This window comes from Ochotona curzoniae, unplaced genomic scaffold (assembly GCF_017591425.1).
Source record: "Ochotona curzoniae isolate NIBS_2020 unplaced genomic scaffold, NIBS_Ocur_1.0 contig_1014, whole genome shotgun sequence".
Taxonomy (NCBI): domain Eukaryota; kingdom Metazoa; phylum Chordata; class Mammalia; order Lagomorpha; family Ochotonidae; genus Ochotona; species Ochotona curzoniae.
Genome location: NW_024464920.1, coordinates 32,360,724 through 32,382,456, shown reverse-complemented (window position 1 = coordinate 32,382,456; position 21,733 = coordinate 32,360,724). Strand labels below are relative to the sequence as shown.

The following is a 21,733-nucleotide window of genomic DNA, read 5'->3' as shown; positions in this document are numbered from 1 at the left end:
GACCTTAGAAAAAATTTCTCACCTCTGTTGTAGCTAAGTTGACAAGTTTTCATAACAATCAAGGACATTCAAGTAAAACCCTCAGAACATTCTTCTTCATTTTGGGATCCCCAAGGTGACATCAAATAACCATCTCTGTCTCTCAGCGATGATGTGCTTTGACAGCAAGGAGTGGCAGCCCCCCAACCAGGACACAGGAGAAAGGACTGAAACATTTGTCTCCCCAACCTTCTTTCAGTCCCAACCCTCTGTACCCTAATTAGAGGCCCACATGGTCTGTAACTTGTTTAGCCATGTTATCTATATGAAAATAATAATAATTTTAAAATAAATAAACTGATACCATGTATAGGTTAGATTGGAGAGGATTATCTGGGTGGGAAATAATTCCAATTTCTTTAGCCTTTCCACATGAATTACATTTTCATCTCCATGACCAACTGGATTGGTCATTGTGTCTTTCACAGGTGCTCAGTAAGATGGTGGTTGTAGCAGGGGGTGTAGGTTGACCTAGCGGTTTAGATGTTGTTTGGGATGACAGCACTCTATTGATGTGGCTGGGTTTGAGCTTCCTGCTAATGCATGCCCTGGAGGAACAGCTGTAGTGGCCCAGGTACTTGGTTCCCTGCCACCTACGTGGGAGACTGAGACTGGGTTCCAATCTCCTGGCTTCAGTTTAGCCCAACTCTGACCTTGTGGGCATCTGGGGAGTGAGCCAATGGATTGGGCAACACTGTTTTATTCTCTTCCCATGCAAATAAATAAAAAATAACAAATATATGTGTTTCTAAATGGTGGTTACTATATAGAAGCCCACTGGCCAGAATAAGCATGCAACAGAGAAATACCACCATGAGTTCAGCCTTAGGCAAGGTTTATTTCCTCACTTGGGCCTCATGGCACCACACCATTACCTGGCTTTTCCATTGTCTTTTCCTTTCCTTTTTTTTTTTTAAGTATTATTAGTGTTGTTTACCTAGTTGACAAGGATACATGCCCTTGAGGACCACTGAATAGGTTGAGGTGGATCAAGTCCTGGGGGAAGGTTGGTGGGACAAATGCTTCCAGTTTTCCTTTTCAATGGTGTTGGGGTATGGCAGTGAACATACCTGCCTTCCAATTGTCCTCTTCTTCCCTTTTCTTCTGTATGGGGTGAATGGAGGGAGAAGAGACAGGGGAAGGGGCCACTCCCAGCTGCCAAACTACATTAGCACCCAGGGAAGGGGACATTCCCTTGTTGTCACCTTAGAAACCCCGATGTGAAGAAGAATGTTTCAAGGGTATTGCTTGATTGGTTTTGATAGTTGCGACCCTTTTATTTGTATTTTGAACCGACCAGTTCCTCTTAGAATTCTTTATATAGGATATGATACATTATTGTGAACTGAAGTTGCCCCACTGGGCTGTTCACCTGGGCTCCTTAACACCCTCACCTGAAATTGAAAATGAAGCCATGTCATTTACTAAGTGAGAACTACTTGTCTTAACTTCCCAGAAGCAAAATATTTTAAAATACCATTCATTTATAAGCTTAAAAATTATGTTTTGCTATATGGGAAGCTGCACTGTGACACTTGCTGACATTAACATTCTCATCTCGCCATCTACACTGATCCTGCATCTCTCAGGAGTAAGGCTTTCTCTTGGAACTGGCTCTTCCGTGACTTCTACCAACTCCCATCAGCCCAGGACACGTTTTTGATCATATCACAGATCTGCAGGTGCTAAGGTATGGCTGCATTAAACTTAACCAGCATTTTAAAACACAGCATCAGGAAAAATACATTTATTCTTTCATTTATGCTTGAATTCAACAAACAAGTTGTAAAGATTAAAAATTAAACACTTACTTTCCAGAAGAGCCTTTTCAGGATGAAGTTTTTCTGGGCTGCTACTCTAAGTTCCATAATTAGACAAAGTGTCTTGCTCAGACTATTGTCTTTAAGAAAAAGTTCGGATTTAAGTTGACTGAAGTGCTGAATTTTCTCTTCAGATCTACAGAAATGTAAGAAAATATTCCATGTGAAGAATGACAAGAAAAAGAAGCATAGGACTAGCAACGATTATTGACAAATTTGCAAAGCATTTTTAGTGGTGTAATTTTACTAGTTCTGTACTTTCAGCCTTGTTTTGTCCATTTCCCTTTACTCAGGTTGCACCTCACCAGGATTCCCAGGAAACTTTTGTTCCTCTGTCATACCATAGCCCATACTGTTTACCATCAACCCTGAACCATATGTATCATTAGCTTACTATGTTTTCTTCAACCAACTCACTTCTGCTTTAAAAAGCATATTACATTGGAGTCAGAATGCCTCTTGGGACAGTCACACCCCACAGCCTGGGTCTGAGTGCCAGCTGCACTTTGATCCAGTTTTCTGCTAACTTACAACTGGGGAAGCAGCAGGTGAGACGGCTCAAGTACCTGGGTCATTACCACCCACTCACAAAACTTGAAAACAATTCCAGCCTCCTAGGCATTTGGAGGGCTGAGCAAGTGAACAGGAGCCTACTGGCTCTCTATCTTTGAAAAACATGTTACGTGTATTTACAAAAAAAACTTTGTATCACTTGACATAAATGGTGGATAACTTTAAAAAGGAATCATGAAAGCAACACAAATTGTCAGGAGCCAGCTCCCTATTCTGAGCCTGAGGGCAACTTTCTCTTTGACTATAAAAATCTGTCACAAGTGGCACCAAGCCATGAGGCTCTCCCTAAAAACACTGGAATGCAAACTTATTCAAATTCATACTTTCATGCCAGGTCACAGTACTAAATTAAATCATTTGCTATTATGGATCCGTGGGCATCTCTCACTTCAGGGAACACTGCCTTAAGCTGAAAACAAAACAAAACAAAGCAACCTGACATTGTCTCCTTAGATCACCACTAAAAGTTTATGTATTCTGGCGTGCTAACAATTTTAGGAACTTGGAAAGTTGCTGTTGAATCAAATATTGTTCCCATCACTCACAAGCCTTGCACTTCACTGGGCACTGATCATGAGTCAGGCCCTGCCCTGCCCTGTCCTGCTCATTCACCGAGTTTGCTCCAAAAGAGGCATCTGAGTTGGGAGCCACTATCACATTTTATAGGACAATGGAGGGGTTATGTAACCTGTGTTCACACAACTAGTGATTCAGAGTGCAAAGTAATAACAGGAAAGATATCCCATGTCTGCATAAATTTATAGAATCTTAAAATTTATAATTTATCCCAGCTATAGGCAACTGCCTAGTTTTCATTGTACCTAGACAAGTGTTACACTGCTGGGAGAAAAGCAGCTAATAGCTGGTGAGCATCCTGGACCTGATTTCAGTTAACTATATCAGTGTGCCAGCATAGTTGCCTATTCTATATTTTTCTTTTTTTAAAGATAGGAGGGGGGAGTTGAGCAGATGCCTGCACACCAGAACACAGGGTCTGGGGATTTGCAGAGAAGTATGCATGGGCCCTGGGTAGACAGGCAGGGGCCCAGGCTAGCACGACACACTGCCAGAGGACCAGGCTTGGGGATCTGTGCGTTAGTGACCATGCTGGCTGTGGATTGCTCAGGGAAGGTCTGGAGATGTATGGGAGGGAGGACTGCTGAGGGAGACTCCAGATGAGGAGTGACTTCGAAAGAATTTCCACCAATCAGGCTATTGCACTTGCAGGTAAACAAGGGGGCTGAGACAAGGTGGTTTCAAAGAGAGAAACCGTTGGGTTCATTGGGGCCAAACCAATGTACCCATCCTCGTGGGAAACCTGAGCTTGGTTTGTTGGTAGCAGCGACCATCTACCAATGCATATGAAAACCATGGATGGGGGACCTACCTGGTAGGGTTCAACCATAATACCCATTAGTGAGTGTTGGGGCAGAGCGTGGACCATGTCAGGCTGGGCCATGACACTAACTAGCACATGAGAGAACTGGATCTAGGAGCAGATTCTCTGGGGGATCGTGAGACTGCCATACCAGCTGGTTTGCTTGAGGGATGCTGGTGGTGACAAACTGAGCTAAGTATGACCATGAAACTTACCAACACTCATGGGGTTGGGAACAGGCTGGGCTGGCATACCCAAGAATTAGGTGTCAGGTGGATCAGGCTGACAACTTCCACCACCACACACAAAGGACAACACTGCGGGAGGGGGGCGGCAAACTATGCCAGATAAGGGCCTAGCACTCGCAGATATGCAGGAGATCTGGGTCTGGGAGTAAGCCTGGTGGGGTAACTTGGGGTACTCTCCTGCTGGCCCATTGCTCTGGCTAGTGAACACGATTCAGACCTGGGTGTTGGTCAGGCCAGGCAGGGCTGCTTCATTTGTCGACATGCGTAGATTGGCTCTAAGCGGGTGACTGGGCAGGACTAAGCTAAATCATAGCACACATGGAGTGTGGGCCCTGCCAGGCTAGGATAAGCTATCACACCTATAAATTTGCATAAAAGCCAGGGATGGGGGCAGAATGGGCCGGGCTAGGCTGCAGTACCCACCAGTAAAGTTAGGACTAGATGTGAACCAGACCAGACCAGGCTGTAACATCCAATAGTAAAGGCCAAGCTGGGTAATGGGCTATGCCAGACTGGATTTACAGGAACCACTGGCAAGCACAAAATCTGCGTCTGGGAGCAAACCTGGTGAGGGAGCTGAAGGGACACGCTGGCTGGGTTGTGGTTCCCAGTACAAGCATATAAACTGGGATGGGAAGAGCAAACAAATCTGGACAAAACTGCAGTATCTCTCAGCATGGGTATGGACTGGGTCTGGGGTGTGCTAGACTAGGCTAGGCTAGAACATGTGGTGGCACTCACGAGAGCCAGCATAGGTGTAGGACAGGCTGGGCTATGTCTCCGCACCCACTGAACCATGTGAGAGCTGGGTCTTGGGGTGGACCAGGCAGGGCAAGGTTGTAGCACCCAACAGCAAGAAACAGAATGAGTGTGGGTTGGTCAGGCAAGGGCACTGTACCTGCCAGGACAGGAGGTGGGCCAAGTTAGACCGGGCCAAGGACCCACCGGTGCATGTATCCACCATTGGGAGTTGACCTGATAGAGGAGTTTGGGGAATTCCTCCATCAGAACACAGTTCCTGCAGGTGTGCAGAAGAATCAAGAATGGGAACAGCTCAGACCAGGCCAGGTTACAGTATCCATGAGCGTATGTGTGGGTCAGGTCTTGGTGGGGGCAGACAGGCTGGGCCAGTTCACAGTACCCACTGACAATATAAGACAGGCCAGATTGGGCCACAGCACCAGCAAGTTCACATTAGAGCCAGGACTGGAGGCTGAATGGACAGGGCTAGGTTGCAGCACCCACCAGCATGAGCTGGAACTTGGGGCAGACCAGGCTGAGCCAGGCTACAGCACCTGCTGGTAAATGCAAAGGTGAGGTGAGCCATGCCAATGTGGGAAACTATGGGCACCTCTTTAATGGGCTGCAGCTCCCACCTGTGAGTATAAGGACTAGGGCTTGGGGCAGGCCTGGCTGGACAGCGGTGGTACCCGCCAGCATGAGTGAGGGCTGGACTGGACCAGTCTGCTGCACATACTGGCATGTGTAGGAAACAGGGTTGTAGGGTGTGTTTGATGGGAGTTATCGGGGGTTGCTCTGACTAGGCTGCAGTTCCTGCTGGTGTGCATGAGTGCCAAGTTTGTGGTGGGCAGGGTTAGGCTGGGCTGCAGCATCCATTGGTTTGGTATGAGATGGGGCTGGGGACATAGAACTGACCAGGTGATAGCAACCAGCAGTACATGTATAGGTTTATGTGTGTGATAGGTCACTCTGGTGAGGTATCTTTGGGGAGCCCCAGCTGGATCACTGGACTCAGAATTCCAACAACAATGAAAATTACATGATCTATGGTCTGACTGTGGAGTACATGTGTCAGAACTGAATCTCCAGTGTGGCCTGTGTGGTGGTATGCCCAGATGCAGATGGGGGACATGACAACCAGTTCACTGTAGCCTGCAGAGGATATCTAGTACCATGGAGAGCAGAACAAATTGGACAGCTCTACCAGTCAAGCTTTGACAGTGAGTATCAGGGTGAGTGGAGACTCTAAGGTGGACAATGTCAGCCAATGAACCTTGGAGGGATTTTCTCATCCTTGGAGCAGTGAGATTGACAGCATTTCAGAACTATCAAAACCACTCAAGCAGAACACTTGGAGCATGCACCATTTGGGACCCTGGGATGACATTGAGTGGCCAACCCCATTCCCAGGTAACTGATGTGGCTGGGCTGCTGGCAATGGCTCTCTCCCCATTTTCCCCAGATACAGGAAGAAAAAAAGGAGATTGGAGGCAGTTGTCTCATCCACTTTCCCTCAATCCTCGACCCTCCCCACCCTAATTGGTGGTCCACATGGGCATGCATCCCTCTCAACTATGTAAACATCATCAAAAATAAAATGAATTCATTATTTTTTTTAAAAAGGAACTCATTTAAACTAAAAAAATTTTTGTTAGCACCTCGAGAAACCCATGATTCCAGCTATTTATCTTTGTATTGCTCCATAGAATGTTGCATCTTTTTCCTTAAAAAGAAAAGATTTATGTATACATCCACATATGTATCTGAAAGAGTGATGTAGAGAGGAAGAGAGAGCAATCCTCTGCTTCACTTTCCAAAGGCCTGCGATAGCCAGACCAGAGCCAAGATCCAGAAACTCCATCCTGTTCTCCCACATGGGTGACAGAGGCCCAAGGACTAGGATTATCACCTGCTACCATTCCAGAAGCATCACAACTATAAGCAGCATGAGTGGAGCAGCCAGCACTCCAGTACAGGATGCCAGATACAAAGGTGGCAGCTTAATCCACGGTGCCACAATGCCAGCCCCTGGAGTTCTGGACCTAACCCACTGCCTTTCTCTTTATTGAAAAAATTTTGAAAATGTTTTCCTCTATCCAATCAATGAGTCTTCTTGCTAACCCCCAAATTAAGACTTTCTGAGAAAAATGTTCACTTTTGTAATAGAGATGCTGCAGGGAAAAAAAATAGGAATTTAGCAACAGCAGCAAACACTGAGGCAAAAGAACCTAGTGTTAATGAGCATGAGGGCTGACGTAGGATGCTACACCTGTTCTGACTTGGCTAAGCAATTCCTGTGGACAAGTTACCCAGTCTTACTGTGACTTAGTGTTCTCATCTGTAAAATGGGGTGATGAATGTGCTTGCTGCTTTAACACTTCAGTTAACACATATTTTTAGCACACAGTAAATGTTTGATAAACATTCTTAATAGAATAGGAACAGAGCAGATCTTACCTCTCTAAATATACATTTCTAATCACTACCACATTTCATTTTTAAAATAACTATGAAATCATTCCACTCTGAAAACTCTTAAAAACAGCAAAAAAAAAAACAAAACAAAAACCTGTAGTTTCACGAAGCTTAGAAAAGCAAACATTCAGGTAATATACAATGTCAGCAGAATTATTTGAAATAGATTTTCCAGTTTTTCCCTTGAGGAGTCAGCAATTTGCTGAAATATGTGAGAGAAACAAACTATTTTTAATCCTTTGCTACCTATGCTAAAAGATTATAATGTCAAATTAATTTGTAAAAACCAAAACATTTTTATAGGAACTATTCTTTATATATGTGTAAAGTCAGAAATACACAGAAAAGGAGAGACAGAGAGAAGAATCTGCCATCTGCTGGTTCACTCCCCCAGTGGCCACAATGCTGGAGCTGCGCCAATCCAAAGCCAGGAGCTGGGAGCTTCTTCCAGGTCTCCCACACAGGTGCAAGGTCCCAACGCTTTGGGTCGTCTCCAACTGCTTTCCCAGGCCACAAGCAGGGAGCTGGATGGGAAGTCAAGCAGCTAGGACATGAACCAGCACCCATATGGGATCCTGGTACGTGCAACGTGAAAACTTCAGCCACCAGGCCACCATGTCAGGTCCCACACTACTCATTTACACTAAAAGTAAATTCATGTATAAATTGAGGTTTCATATACATTGTAAATTCTAGTTAGACCAAGCATTCTATATAACCATAACATGTAAACGATCAAAACTATGATTTCTTTGGACAGTTAGTGTTTTAAATAAACGACAAACTTCATTGGACCAAATAAGAAAAGTCTAGTGCCAGAAAACTACATTATTCAGTTTAAGAATATGAGGGAAATCTATATTAATAGTAAGGATACTCTATATTTTCATCAACTAGAAGACGGAAATTCACCAAAATTATGTTGTAAGAAGCACTGTTCAAATGATACGCTCTGCTTTTCTTATATTTTTTCATCTTCCAGACATTTAATGTAAACATTACATCACATGTCTGTCATGTTTTACAGCTGGGAAAACTTTAGCTCAATTATTTCAGAGTATAATAAGCATATTTTTTCCTTTCAAACTGAAGCTGCCTGTGGAGAGAGCTCATTTGTTGTGTATCAGTACATCAATGCATTTTCAATCACTACACTTAAATGTGTACGTTGCCTTCAGGAGCTAATTATAAGAAATGATCCTTTTGGCCCGCATAATGGTAGAATTCTCCCTTTGGGCTTGCAAGAATAAATTTCAGCTACATACCAACAAGGAGAGAATCTGTGTTACCATGTAATTAGCTCGAGGGTAGTGGGGGAAGTATCACTATGCTCCTAAAACTGTACTGTGAAATACATAAAATCTGTACACTTTCTGTGAATAACCTAAATAGAGCAGCAAAATGAGAATTAATATTTGAGTAAACATGAAAACATGTAGAAATTCTAAGATATCTGATAGATTGCAGAACCACCTGGAGAGTGCAAGATCTGGGAATGGGCCCAGTAGGGAAATGGTAGGCACCTCTCTGATGTGCTGCAACTTCTGTGAGCATAAGAACCAATGCTGAGGGCCCAGCAGTGTGGCCTAGCGGCTAAAGTCCTCGCCTTGAACAGGCCAGGATCCCATATGGGCACTGGTTCTAATCCCAGCAGCTCCACTTCCCGTCCAGCTGCCTGCTTGTGGCCTGGGAAAGCAGTTGAGGACAGCCCAAAGCTTCGGGACCCTGCACCTGTGTGGGAGACCCAGAACAGGTTCCTGGTTCCCAGCTTTGTACCAGCCATTGCAGTCACTTGAGGAGTGAATCATCAGACAGAAGATCTTCCTCTCTGTCTCTCCTCCTCCTCTGTATATATCTGACTTTGTAATAAAAATAAATAAATCTTAAAAAAAAAAAAAGAACCAGTGCTGAAGGTGGGCCTGGTTAAACAGGCAGTGGTACCCTCTAGCATGAGTCTGGGCTGGATAGTGGGGTTGGTTGGGATGACATAGGCTTCAAAGCCATTGATGTGTATGAGAACTGAATGGGACATGAGACAGACTGGACCAGTCTGCTGCACATATTGATAAGTACCAGAACCAAGGCTAGGGGCGAGCCTGGTGGAAGTCATTGGGGGTTACTCTGACTAGGGTACAGTTAGTGCTGTTGTACATGAGAGCTGAGTGTGTGGTGGGCAGGGTTAGGTTAGGCTGCACCACCCACTGGTTTACTTAAGAGACAGGCAGGAGACAGAACCAATCCCATACCAGTTTATGCACTGACTGATAGGGATGATGGACTTAGTCCAACTCCATATTGGCAAACACATACAAGAGTCAGGTCTGGGATCATTTCAGTTGAGGTTTCTTTGGGCATCCCCCCAACTGAACTGCTGGACTCAGAATACCAACCATGAGGAGAATCACAGGACCTGTGGTTTGACCCTGGAGTGCATGTGTCAGAACTGGGTCTTATCAGTGGCTTAGACTGAACAGTGTACAGCATACCTAGATGCACATGGAGGATATGGCAGTCCACTGGGGCCTATAGAGGACATTTGGTACAATAGCAGAAGAAGGAGAGCAAAACAAATTGGTCAACTACTCCATCCAAGCATTGCCAGCAAATATCTGGATGAATGGAGACTCTAGGGGTGGGCTATGTCAGCCAATAGACATTGGGAAGGTTTCCTCATCCTTAGAGCAGTAAGATCAACAACCTTCCAGAACTATTGAAACTACTTGAGCAGAACACTTGGAGCATGGTGTAAAGGGGAGATGAGATCCGGTGGCTGTTCCCCATCCCTGGATATTGAGGTGGTTGGGAGGCTGGGTGCAGTTTCTCTCCTTATCTCCCACATTCCCCCAGACACAGAAAGAATGAAAAGAAAATTTGGAAACAATGGCCTCACCCACTTTTCCCTAATCCCTGACCCTTCCCACCTAATCAACTATGGAAACATCAAAAATAAAAAATTTTAAAAACATGTTTTTAAAAGAAATCTTCTTATTATTAACAACCTCATACCTCAGAGTGCATTGCTAAATAAAATGAACATTATTGTCACAGCCAACAAAATTATAAAAAATTCTTTGGTATTATCGAATAGCCAGCCTATTTTCAAATCGCTCAATCATTTTAAACATGTCTTTTTAATGACCAGTAACATAAAGCCTCCTTCTGTGGTGCTAGAATCACATATGAACACCAGTTTGAGTCCTGGCTACTCCACTTCGGATTCAGCTCCCTACTAATGCACCTGCGAAAGCCCCTATACACACACATACTCAGAAGAAGCCCCAGGTTCCTGGGTTCAGCTTGGTCCAGTCCTGGCCACTGAGGTAATCTGGGAAGTGAAACAACAGATGGAAGATTGCCTTTCTCTCTTTCTCTCTCTCTCTCTCCCTTTCTCTATGTCTCTCTTTTTTTTTTCTTTAATTTGTGTCATTCAAATAAAAACAAATAAATCTTTAAAAGAATTTGTTAAAAACAAGATCTAGAGAATCAAGATAACAGAGTAGGATGAGGACATGTTTAAACAGATGGAGAAACATTAGCCAGGGTGAAGCAGAGAGGACATATTCCAGGAAATAGGAAAGGACAGACCAATGGCCGAGGGGCACCTGGAGAATGATGGACACAGGAAAGCAGTGGAAACAATGGGGTGGTGTTGCAGTGATCAGACATTCCAGCAGCATTCAGCCAGTGGTGATCTGAACTGTACCAGTAGCTGGAACTCTACCAGCAACAAGGTGGGAAGGGGAGTTTACTTGGAACTCGGGAGGTGAACCCAAAGAAAAAAATGCCCATCATACTGGTTTATTTGATTTGACTAGGAGCAGAGACAGAGCAGCAGATCCCAAACAGGAGGTGTGGGAACAGGGTGGATTTCATAGCCCAAACTCCCAGTAGAGCCGAATTAGGCACCATCTTGCATAGGGAGGCAAAGGCTATGGGACAGGACTGCACATGCACTAAGCTGGGAGTGAACTTATTTCTGGCTCAGTGAATTGCAACAATGTGGCATCCTGCAGGTTCCACCCAAAATAGGTCCAGGTAGCACCCAGACCTAATGGGCCAGCAGATCAAAACTTCCAGCAGTGGCACATCAGGTGCCACTCAAAGCAAAGGCTTTGAGACTGCAGGAACAGTGAGCTGCACATGTGCTGAGCTGAGAGCAGACTCACTGAGCTTAGTACATTGCACTGGTTCCATATTGAAAATAATACCGACTTTGACATCATACAGGTCAAAATAAGTCTGTGTGGCCCTCAAGCCTAATGGTCAGCAGGTTCTGGCAAGATCAGCACCACCAAAAACCTAGCTATTTAGGATACCTAGTGTCTCCCTAATCCTGGGACCTGCTCCAACTGGAAGTGGGAGAAAGGTTGTACAGACAACCGTGCAGCCTCAGCATGGAGTCTTAGGAGATGGAGATGGTAAGCCAGGAGCTGGGGCTACGAAGATCATGGTGGTAATCTAACATAAGAACCCAGACCTGGATCTCACTGGAGGGAGTGGCACAAGTTACTACAAAGAATGATGTAACAACCACAATAGGTAAAGTTGAATTGCAGACCTGTAGGTGACACAGCTTAGAAACCTGCCCCAAGGAGAAGAATATGCTAACCAGAATTACAACGACCAAGAGCAAGAGACAAAGGCACAATCAATATTATTGAAGACTCCCCTGCAAAGGAGCAAAAACTTCTGCCAACCTCAGAGTTAACTGACGAAGACATTGAGAAATTGGGGGATACAGAATTCAAAACTACATGCAGGAATTAAAGGAATATGTCAAACATGAAATAGCAACACTGAAATAAAATCAAGCAGAACTACTGGAAATGAAGGATGCAATAGAGCAAATTAAAAGTAGAGTGGAGATTCCCCAAAATGGAATGAAGGAGGAAGAAAGAATCTCAGAATTGGAAGACCTTTCTTGCCACAATGGGGAAACAATCAAAAAGTTGGAAACAGAGCTGGGTCAAGCTAAAACAGGTATTCATAAATTGAAAGACACTATTAAAAGGCCAAATATAAGAGTTATGGGAGTTCTAGAAGGTACAGAAAGAAATGCTGAGTTTGAAAATGTGTTTAATGAAATAATAAAGGAAAACTTCCCTCATCTGGAGAAAGAATTGGGAAACAACATCCAGGAGGGGCACAGAACTCCCAACAGGCTTGACCAAAAGCAATTTTCACCACAACACATGATCATCAAGCTCTCTTCAATCAAACATAAAGAAATGATCTTTAAATGTATACATGAAAAAACATCAATTGACATATAAAGGAATGCCAATTAAACTCACAGGAGATCTCTCACAGGAAACTCTACAGACAAGAAGAGAATGGAGTGACATATTCCAGATTCTAAAAAAAAAATTGTCAGCCTAGGATAACATATCCAGCAAAATTTCTTTTGTCTTTGATAATGAAATAAAATTCTTCCATAGTAAAGAAAAGTTAAAAAGAATATGCCTCTTCCAAACCTGCCCTACAAATGATACTTCAAGATGTTCTCTTGACAGAGAAGAGGAGTAGAATCCACCAACACCAAAGGCAAATATGAAGGACATCCCAGTAAAATAACAACAGAAGATTAAATCAATGAGCAACCCATTGCTAAATGACAGGACCAAATTACCACCTATTTATATTAACCCTGAATGTAAATGGATTAAACTCATCAATCAAACATAGATTAGTAGACTGGATTAACAAAAAACAAACCCACCTATTTGTTGCCTACAGGAAATACATCTCACCAACAAAGATCACTGGAAGCTATAACTCATGGATTTTGATGTTTTTGCTTTTAGTATCTTGACAATGGGATGCTGGATTCTTTTTCATTGTCCATGCCCGCAATGATGGACTTTTGGCTGTTTATGAGGAACTATGCTGCTGTAATGATATGGGAGAACTCAGTGGGGGTAGGGATTGGGAAAGGAACAAGGGAAATCCCAGGGCCTTTGGAACTGTATCATAAAATGGTGATAATAATAATACCTGTAATTGTTATGTTTTATGTCTTTATTTTTATTTTTTATTTCTTACGATTGTGATACAGTTTGGGAGGCATAGGGATTCCCTCCCTTCCCTCCTTTTTATCTTTCTCCATTTTCCCCTCCCATTATTTTCCCTCATATTATTATAAAAAAAATATAGTCCTTTAGTAACAGTTAAAAGTTTAAGTGCATCATGGGATTGTAGGTATAGACAAAAGTAGAAAATTCAGTATCATACTGTCAAGTTATATTTAACAGTTTCGTTGGGACTCCTCCATTTATTTGGAAGTAGGAACGCATACTGCAATTTATCTTCTCTTCCCAGTATGCCAGTCTCCATTTTGCAGTTCATCTATGAGAACATATGTATATACATGTTTACCTATATATCTATCTGCTTTGCAATCTGCATTAAGGTTGCCTTATATCAGAGACAACATATAACATTTATCCTTTTGGAACTTGCTTATTTCCCTGACCATAATAGTCTCCAGTTGGGACCATTTTGTTGCAAACAGTAGAACTTCATTCTTTTTAATGACTAAATAATATTCCTTGGACTATCAAGTAGAGGTACCACAGTTACATTATCATTCCTCTTTGGATGGGCATATGAGTTGTTTTCATGTCTTTGCTAATTATGGATTGTGCTGCTATAAAATACAGGGATGTGGGTTGTTTTCTCATATGCAGATCTCACCTTGTTTTTTTTTTTAAAGATTTATATTTTTATGATTTTTTCATTGGAAAGGCGGATATACAGAGAGGAGAGACAGAGAGGAAGATCTTCCATCCGATGATTCACTCCCCAAGTGAGCACAACGGCTCGATACTATGCCGATCCAAAGCCAGGAGCCTCTTCCGGGTCTCCCACACGGGTGCAGGGTCCCAAAGCCCTGGGCCATCCTCGACTGCTTCCCCGGGCCACAGGCAGGGAGCTGGAAGGGAAGAGGGGCTGCCGGGATAGAACCAGCGCCCATATGGGATCCTGGGCGTGCAAGGCGAGGACCTTAACCACTGCGCCATCGCACTGGGCCCTATTTAAACGTTTTTAAATTGTTAATTTTTTTATGATACAGTTCCATAGGCTCTGGGAATTTCTCCTCCCCTCTCCTTGACAATTTTTTTTCTTAGGAAAATTTCAAGCACACCCCAAAATGGAAACAAACTGCAAGAAATTTCCACATACCTATCAGCCAGTGTCAACAATTTCTAGCATTTCGTTAACCATGTTTTAGTTATTCATGCAGTACTGGCAGTTGCCCCTTTGTGTCAGTCACATGTCACTTAACATCATGTTTTCAAGGCTCACCCACACTGTAACAAGTATCAGAATTTGCTATCTTTATAAGCACTCATGCTTTTTAGATCAGATTCATGTTTAACTGTCTTAATAAAAGCACTTCCTAGGTTTTACTGCTTCATATTGAAGCAAATATAATGAGACACATACAGTCTGGCTAAGTGACAATATTTCTGATCAAAGGATTTAGCCATTTACAGTATGATCCCTCTGCTTTGAAGTTTACTTTGCCTTTCTAGCTTATACTTTCATACACAGAGAACAGGTGCATGAGGCTCTTTTTCTTTTTTTCATTAAATGTTGCAAAATGATGATTTTCTAATGCTCAGCCTCTTGCATTCATTACCTAGAATTTCATAAAGTAGAATTCGCCCCCAACAACTAGTGCAACTAAATAGGTTTCAATTCACACAGAAAAGATGGGATAATTCTTCTTATTTGTTAGCTCTTTCCAGGGTAAGGTGCTGGTGCCCTAGTGTCTTCTAATGTTCAACAATGTTTATTTCTTCTGTGAAGGGTGGGACAGGAGTTCCTTTCTTCTGTAATGCATCACAACAGACTTCTGAATTTTTATACGTCCATCATGCTGAAACACCTCATGTGTTATTTATTCCAACATTCAAGGTGCCCTACCTTTGGCTAATGGTAGACTAACTTCATGTCAGTTTCTTAGTTCCAGCCTTATTTTCCTGGGCTTCTGTTTCAGAGTCATTTGGTATATTTCTTGTCCCAGACCTAGAATTCTTCCAAAAGCTTTGATCCCTTTTAGCGGAAACTGAAAATGAATCTTTGGAAATTAACGTAGTCTTAGCTAATTTACATAATCCTCCCAGTATACCTCATTACCATGAATCTCTCAAACCTTACATGTAACTTCCTTAATATCAAAATTGCAGCCATTAAGTCACTGAATGCTTATATGTGTAAAGAACTGCTCTAAGTAAAACAATTGCAAGATTTAATGGTCTTTAAGACTTCATGGAAATACATATAAAAGGGAAAAATTATGTATGGAATATTTTGACAAAAACATTTAAATTCTATTTTTCCATAAACATTTAAAAATACCCATTTAGGATATGTTCCTTATATTCTAAATTTATGTAATACCCTCCCTTTACCTTATTCACAATCTAATGGATAAATAGTCACATCACAAGGAACTACCACAACATAAAGCTGAATGTGATCGAACCTTAGCCTCACACAAAAGATCTTACATGATCTGATATCTGCCTTTATTTCACCTCATTTATTTATTCATTGTTTGCCGCATAACAACTAGTAATAAAGCAAGCAATCCTAGCAATCATAACAGATTGGTATATTCTACAAGACAGGTAAGGGCAGAAACATCCCCCTCCTGAATTAGCTTTGAGAAGTCAAGGTAAGATTTCTAGAGAAAAGAATGGATAGGCTAAGACTCACTAAGTTGAGGATGTTCAAGAAGGTGAAAAAGAATAAGGGTTCCAGAAGAGGGGCATCAGATTAGGGTCTAAGGAGAAGAGAACAGGGAGCTTTCTGAATGGCAAGCAGCTTATTCAGAGTAGTTGCTCAGGGCAGCAGTGAGGAGGAACACAACAGAACAGGAAGAGAAAGTTAAGTGACATCATGAACTTCTTTATAAAATGTCACAATTTACAGTCTTTCACAAGGGCAATGGGAGGGGGCATTCCAAGGCTTCAGAAAGGGGTTATAGGATCAGTTTGTCAAGGAGAATGAAGGCAAGACCAGCTAAGAAAGTACCATTGGGTCCCTGAAAGAAGATAATTGGGCCTGAGCAGGTTGCAGGGGAAAGAAGATACATTGTGTACCAAAGAGTATGCGATTGGCTGGCTATGGGAGGGGGTAGAGGAAAGGAAGTGGGTACCATCGAGGATGCTAGCTTAGGTGACCTGAGGACAATGACATCATTCTCTGCATTAGGAAGCACAAGAGGAGTGTTAGGTCATAGATGGAAGATGCTGAGTTCTCTCAATGTACTTTCAAGCTGCTCAAGATACTGCAGAAGTAACATCCAGTGGATGCCTGGGTGTGCAGGCACAAATGCGATGGTCACATACACACATTGCAGAGTTAGCAGAGGTGAAGAGAAGAGGAAAAAATGCTCCATGCAACTCTCATATCTGCACCACTTACTTATATGGCTTTTCACTTCCAGCTGTGGGACCGAGCTCACTAGCATATAAGGGATCTTGTAAAAGAGTTGCTTTCTGAAACAGGATAAAAAGAGAAGTGGTTAAAATCTTTGCTTACCGAACATCAATTCCCCTACCATTAGTGGATATTACAGATGAGGGTACTTCAGGAAGCTCAACAATGGGGCTAGTGTTGTGACACTGTGCATTAAGCTGCCACCTGCAGAAGTGGGATCCCCTGTGATCATAACCTGCCTTTGGCCTGGCCCTGCCATGGTCACTGTGGCCATTTAGAAAGTAAACCAATGGATGAAAGATCTTTCTGTCTATGTTCCTGTCTTCCATTCAAATAATAGATAAGATAATCCTTTTTCAAAATTGCTGTACTTCAATTTCCTCACTTTATAAACTAAGGAACTTAAACTCATTACATCTGGATAAGATTATTGGCCCCTCTAACACTGATTTAGCATATTGTTAGGAGTGCAGCTAAGACACATAAAAACATATTGACAATTTAAATTTGCCTGTCACTCACTCTTACTGCAAAAGACACTCTGCTCACAAAGACTATCCTAAGACACACTGATGGCCACCTTATTCACCTGCCTCTACAAAACTTCAAATCCTTCTCCTCTATGAGACAATCCCACTTAAGGAGCATTTTCCCTACTGGAACAGCCTGAATAAGATCAATCCCTTAACTGCCCAGTGTATCTTGTCTTTCACATTATTGTTAAATTCTAAGACTAAATTTCCAAAGTGGGGAGGCTGATCAGGAAAGGCATGTTTGCCAGTAATCAAGACTGTTAAGATACTTACTATATTGTAATTGTTCCATGAACTTTTTAAGTGGAGAAATATAGACGAGGTAGTAGAGATGATGTACAAATGAAGTTCCAAGTCCCTTTTCTCGAGGTTTTTGCTGCTCTGGAAAGTGGAGGTTAAGAAGGAATTTTCTAAATAAAACTCATTTCCATTCCCATTGCACTTATAAGGGATTTCACTTAGGTAACCTTTGTGAGACACAAGGTCTTGGGTTTCTTTTGTGTCTGTGGTACAAGATGTCCTACTGATGGTTTTGCCAGTAGCTGGTGTGGACTGACAGCTGCTCCTGGAGGGCGAAGGCAAGGGTCGAAAGGCAACTTGACCATGAAGGGACGATTCCTTGAAGTTGGATGGAGAACCAACAGTTGAGTCCTTGGACTGTGTGCTGCTCTCTGGGCGGCACCTGACAGACAGAAATCAGTGTCAGACATGACATTTAGAATTTAACCAAAAGGAACAGAGAGCTCCATGATGCAGGCTTCAGACTGAAAGCAAATGTTCTCACATATTTCTAAAGGGAGTGTCTGTCAAGAGAACTGAGTGATTTGCCCTCTCTAAAGAGAAAAGATGTATTTATTTAAATGTTTTTTTATTGGAAAGTCAGATTTACAGAGAGAAGGAGAGCTAGAGAGAAAGATCCTCCATCTGCTCGTTGGGTCAGTGGGACCGAAGCTGGCCACAATGACTGGAGCTGAGCTGATCCTCCTCCAGACTTCCCACATGGGTACAGGGTCCCCAGGTTTTGGATACTCCTCTACTGCTTTCCCAGGCCATATGCAGAGAGCTGGAAGGGGAGTGGAGCAGATGGGATATGAACCAGTGCCCATCTGTAATCCCAACACATGCAAGGTGAGGAATTTAGCCACTAGGCTACCATGCCATGCCCCATTCCTAATACTTATAAACTTGCCCTTTCACACTGCAACCTCTATCCCAAATAAATGTTAAGTGTTTAGTAATCATTTCAAATACATACAGAAGTTTACTACTTAAGGGAGTCCCAAGTGAATCCTATTTGTGAAGTCAATAAACCTGTAATATTAATATAAAACTAATATTAATATATTAGTTTTTCAGATTTCTAAAATTTATTTGAAAGGTAGAGTTACAGAGAGAGGAGGAGAGACAGAGAATCTTCCACCCACCGGTTCGCTCTCCAAATGGCTGTAACCTGGAGTCTGGAGTTTTTTCCAAGTCTCCCACATGAGTGCACAGGCCCAAGTATTTGGACCATCTCCTGCTGCTTTCCCAGGTACATTAGCAAGGAGCTGGATCAAAGTAGAACAGCCTCCTCCCATCCTGAGGCTCTCAGTTGATATGAGGGGCGGTTCCTCATCCCTGGGTACTGGGATGTGTGGAAAGTCGTGTGTGGTTTTCCCCCTTTGTTTCTACCCTTCCCCCAGAAATAGCAAAATTGGAAGAAATGAATTCACCTGATTTTCCCTAAACCTTGATCCTTCCCAAGCTGATCTACAATGTAATCATTATTTTTTTTTAATGATAAATAACATTTCAGAAGTAGAAGAGCCAGGACTTGATCAGGCACCCACATGGAATGCTACTGTCACAGACAGAGGCTTAGACTGGATGCTAAGATACTAATTTTTTATTTTTTTTTTATTTTTTTTTAAAGATACTAATTTTTTTAAATCTCTGGCTTAGGGCCCGGCGCGGTGGCGCAAGTGGTTTAAGGTCCTCACCTTGCACGCCCGGGATCCCATATGGGTGCCGGTTCTAATCCCAGCAGCCCCGCTTCCCTTCCAGCTCCCTGCCCGCTTGTGGCCTGGGAAAGCAGTTGAGGACAGCCCAAAGCTTTGGGAACCTGCACCCGCGTGGGAGACCCGGAAGAGGCTCCTGGCTTCGGATCGGCATAGTATCGGCCCGTTGCGCTCACTTGGGGAGTGAATCATCGGACGGAAGATCTTCCTCTCTGTCTCTCCTCTCTGTATATCCGCCTTTCCAATGAAAAAATAATAAAAATAAATCTTTAAAAAAAAATCTCTGGCTTAAATGGAGTATTACTGATGTAAAATTCACACAGCATCCCTTTTAAGCAATTTGCTTTGAAAAACAGATGGAGATCTCCTATCTGCTGATTGACCTTTGCAAATGAACTCAAATACCAGAAGCAGACCAAAATAAGGCCAGGATGCAGGAACTCAATCCAGGTCTCCCAAGGCAGTGGCAGGACTCAATCACCTGACTTAACTCCCGCAGCTTCCCAGGGCTCACACTGGCAGGAAGCTGGAATCTGGAGTAGCCCTGGGAACTGAACCCAGGTACTCTAATACAGGATGTGGATGTCCAGAGGAGGGTCTTAACTGTTGCACATAGAAACCATTTTAAACTTCATATACACGGCAGTTATGATGTTGCTACAAAACAATTTCTCTTAGGTGATAGTGGAGACACTGTAAATACTCAACACTGTGTACAGGGCATTAATCTCCTAAACACGGGTTATAACAAATATCATGAACATGCTTTCAAGTAAGCAAACATTAACTCCTTGGAGAATACTTGGCATTAATGTGGTGATTTGAATTATACCTAATCTTGTCCTATTACTACACTACTATTATTTTGTATCTTCTGAATTTTCAAACATATCACAGATTGCCCCATTATTACAGAGATGTGGTACTAATAAAAAAGAAAATCCCTGTCCTAGACCAGGATTGTTATAAGTATTGGAAATAATTGGAAACAAAAAACTTATAGATTCATCCAATTTGTACTCCCAAAACAAAATACCATACTGGGACCCAGCAGGGTAGCCTAGTGGCTAAAGTCCTTGCTTTTTTTTTTTTTAAGATTTATTTTTATTATTTTTTTACTGGAAAGGCAGATATACAGAGAGGAGAGACAGAGAGGAAGATCTTCCATCCGATGATTCACTCCCCAAGTGAGCACAACGGCTCGATACTATGCCGATCCGAAGCCAGGAGCCTCTTCCGGGTCTCCCACGTGGGTGCAGGGTCCCAAAGCTTTGGGCCGTCCTCGACTGCTTTCCCGGGCCACAGGCAGGGAGCTGGAAGGGAAGCGGGGCTGCTGGGATAGAACCAGTGCCCATATGGGATCCAGGGCATGCAAGGCGAGGACCTTACTCACTGCGGCCACCGCGTCCGCCCAGTCCTTGCTTTTCAAGCATCAGGATCCCATATGGGCACCAGTTCCTATCCCAGCTGCTCTGCTTCCCATCCAGCACCCTGCTTGTGGCGTGGGAAAGCAGTCGGGGATGGCCCAAAGCCTTGGGACCCTGCACCTGCATGGGAGACCTGGAAGAAGCTCCTTTGGCTCAGCTCTGACCATTGCAGCCACTTGGGGAGTGAACCAATGGATGGAAGATCTTTCTCTCTGTTTCTCCTTCTCTCTGTAAATCTTTCCAATAAAATAATTAAATCTTTTTAAAAATACCATACTGGATAACTTTTATTTTTCACCTGAAAGGCAGAATGAACTGAGAAAAAGGAAAGAATAGAGAGAGTTTCCATCCACTAATTCTCTCTCAAAATGCAGGAAGCAGCTGGGGCTGGGCCAGGAAAAGCCAGGAGCCAGAAACCCCATTCAGATCTTTCATGTAATTGGCTGAAGCCCAACTACTCAAGCTGCCACCAATACCCTCCAGGCTCTGCACTAACACAAAGCAGAAATTGGGAGTTGGGGCCAGGAAATAAGCCCAGGGAGTTCCATGTAAGATGGGCATTTCTTAAATGGTTCCCTAACTATTCATCTAAATTTCCACCCCAGACTTGGTAACTTAGAATAGAAAATTATTATTTCATTCTTTCAGAGGATGAGAAACTCAAGATCAAGGGCACTAGTAGATTCTGTCTCTGGGGCACCTTGTTCCTGCCTCTGCTTCTGAACCAGCTTCCTGCTGACGTGGCTGGGAGGCAGCAGACAATGGCTCAAATATTCTCCCCTGGAAGAGACTCATATAGAGTTCTGGCTCCCGGCTTTGGTTTGGCAATCCCCAGCTGCTACAAGCATTTGGAGGATGGAGCATGTTTCTCCCTCCTTCTGTCAAAAACATAAACCTTCCATCTGCTGATTCACTCCCAAAATGACTACAGAGGCCAGTGCTGGGCCAAATGAAAGCCAGGAGCTTCATGTATATCTTTCTTATGGGTGGCAAGACCCAAACACTTTGGTTATCTTTCAAACTGCTTTTCCTCAGAAGTGGAGAAGCCAGAC

At 43.1% G+C, this 21,733-nt stretch overlaps 1 protein-coding gene across 1 annotated transcript in view; it reads right to left on the bottom strand.

Moving 5' to 3' along the window:
* Positions 1-21,733, bottom strand: part of CUNH12orf56 (chromosome unknown C12orf56 homolog) — a 72,054-nt gene that overhangs the window by 19,576 nt on the left and 30,745 nt on the right. The window contains exons 4-6 of the mRNA XM_040982494.1: positions 17,531-17,939; positions 16,710-16,783; positions 1,851-1,995 (exon numbers count right to left, since the gene is read on the bottom strand). Coding sequence (XP_040838428.1) covers positions 1,851-1,995; positions 16,710-16,783; positions 17,531-17,939 — 628 coding nt within the window. The remainder of the gene's footprint in view (positions 1-1,850; positions 1,996-16,709; positions 16,784-17,530; positions 17,940-21,733) is intronic.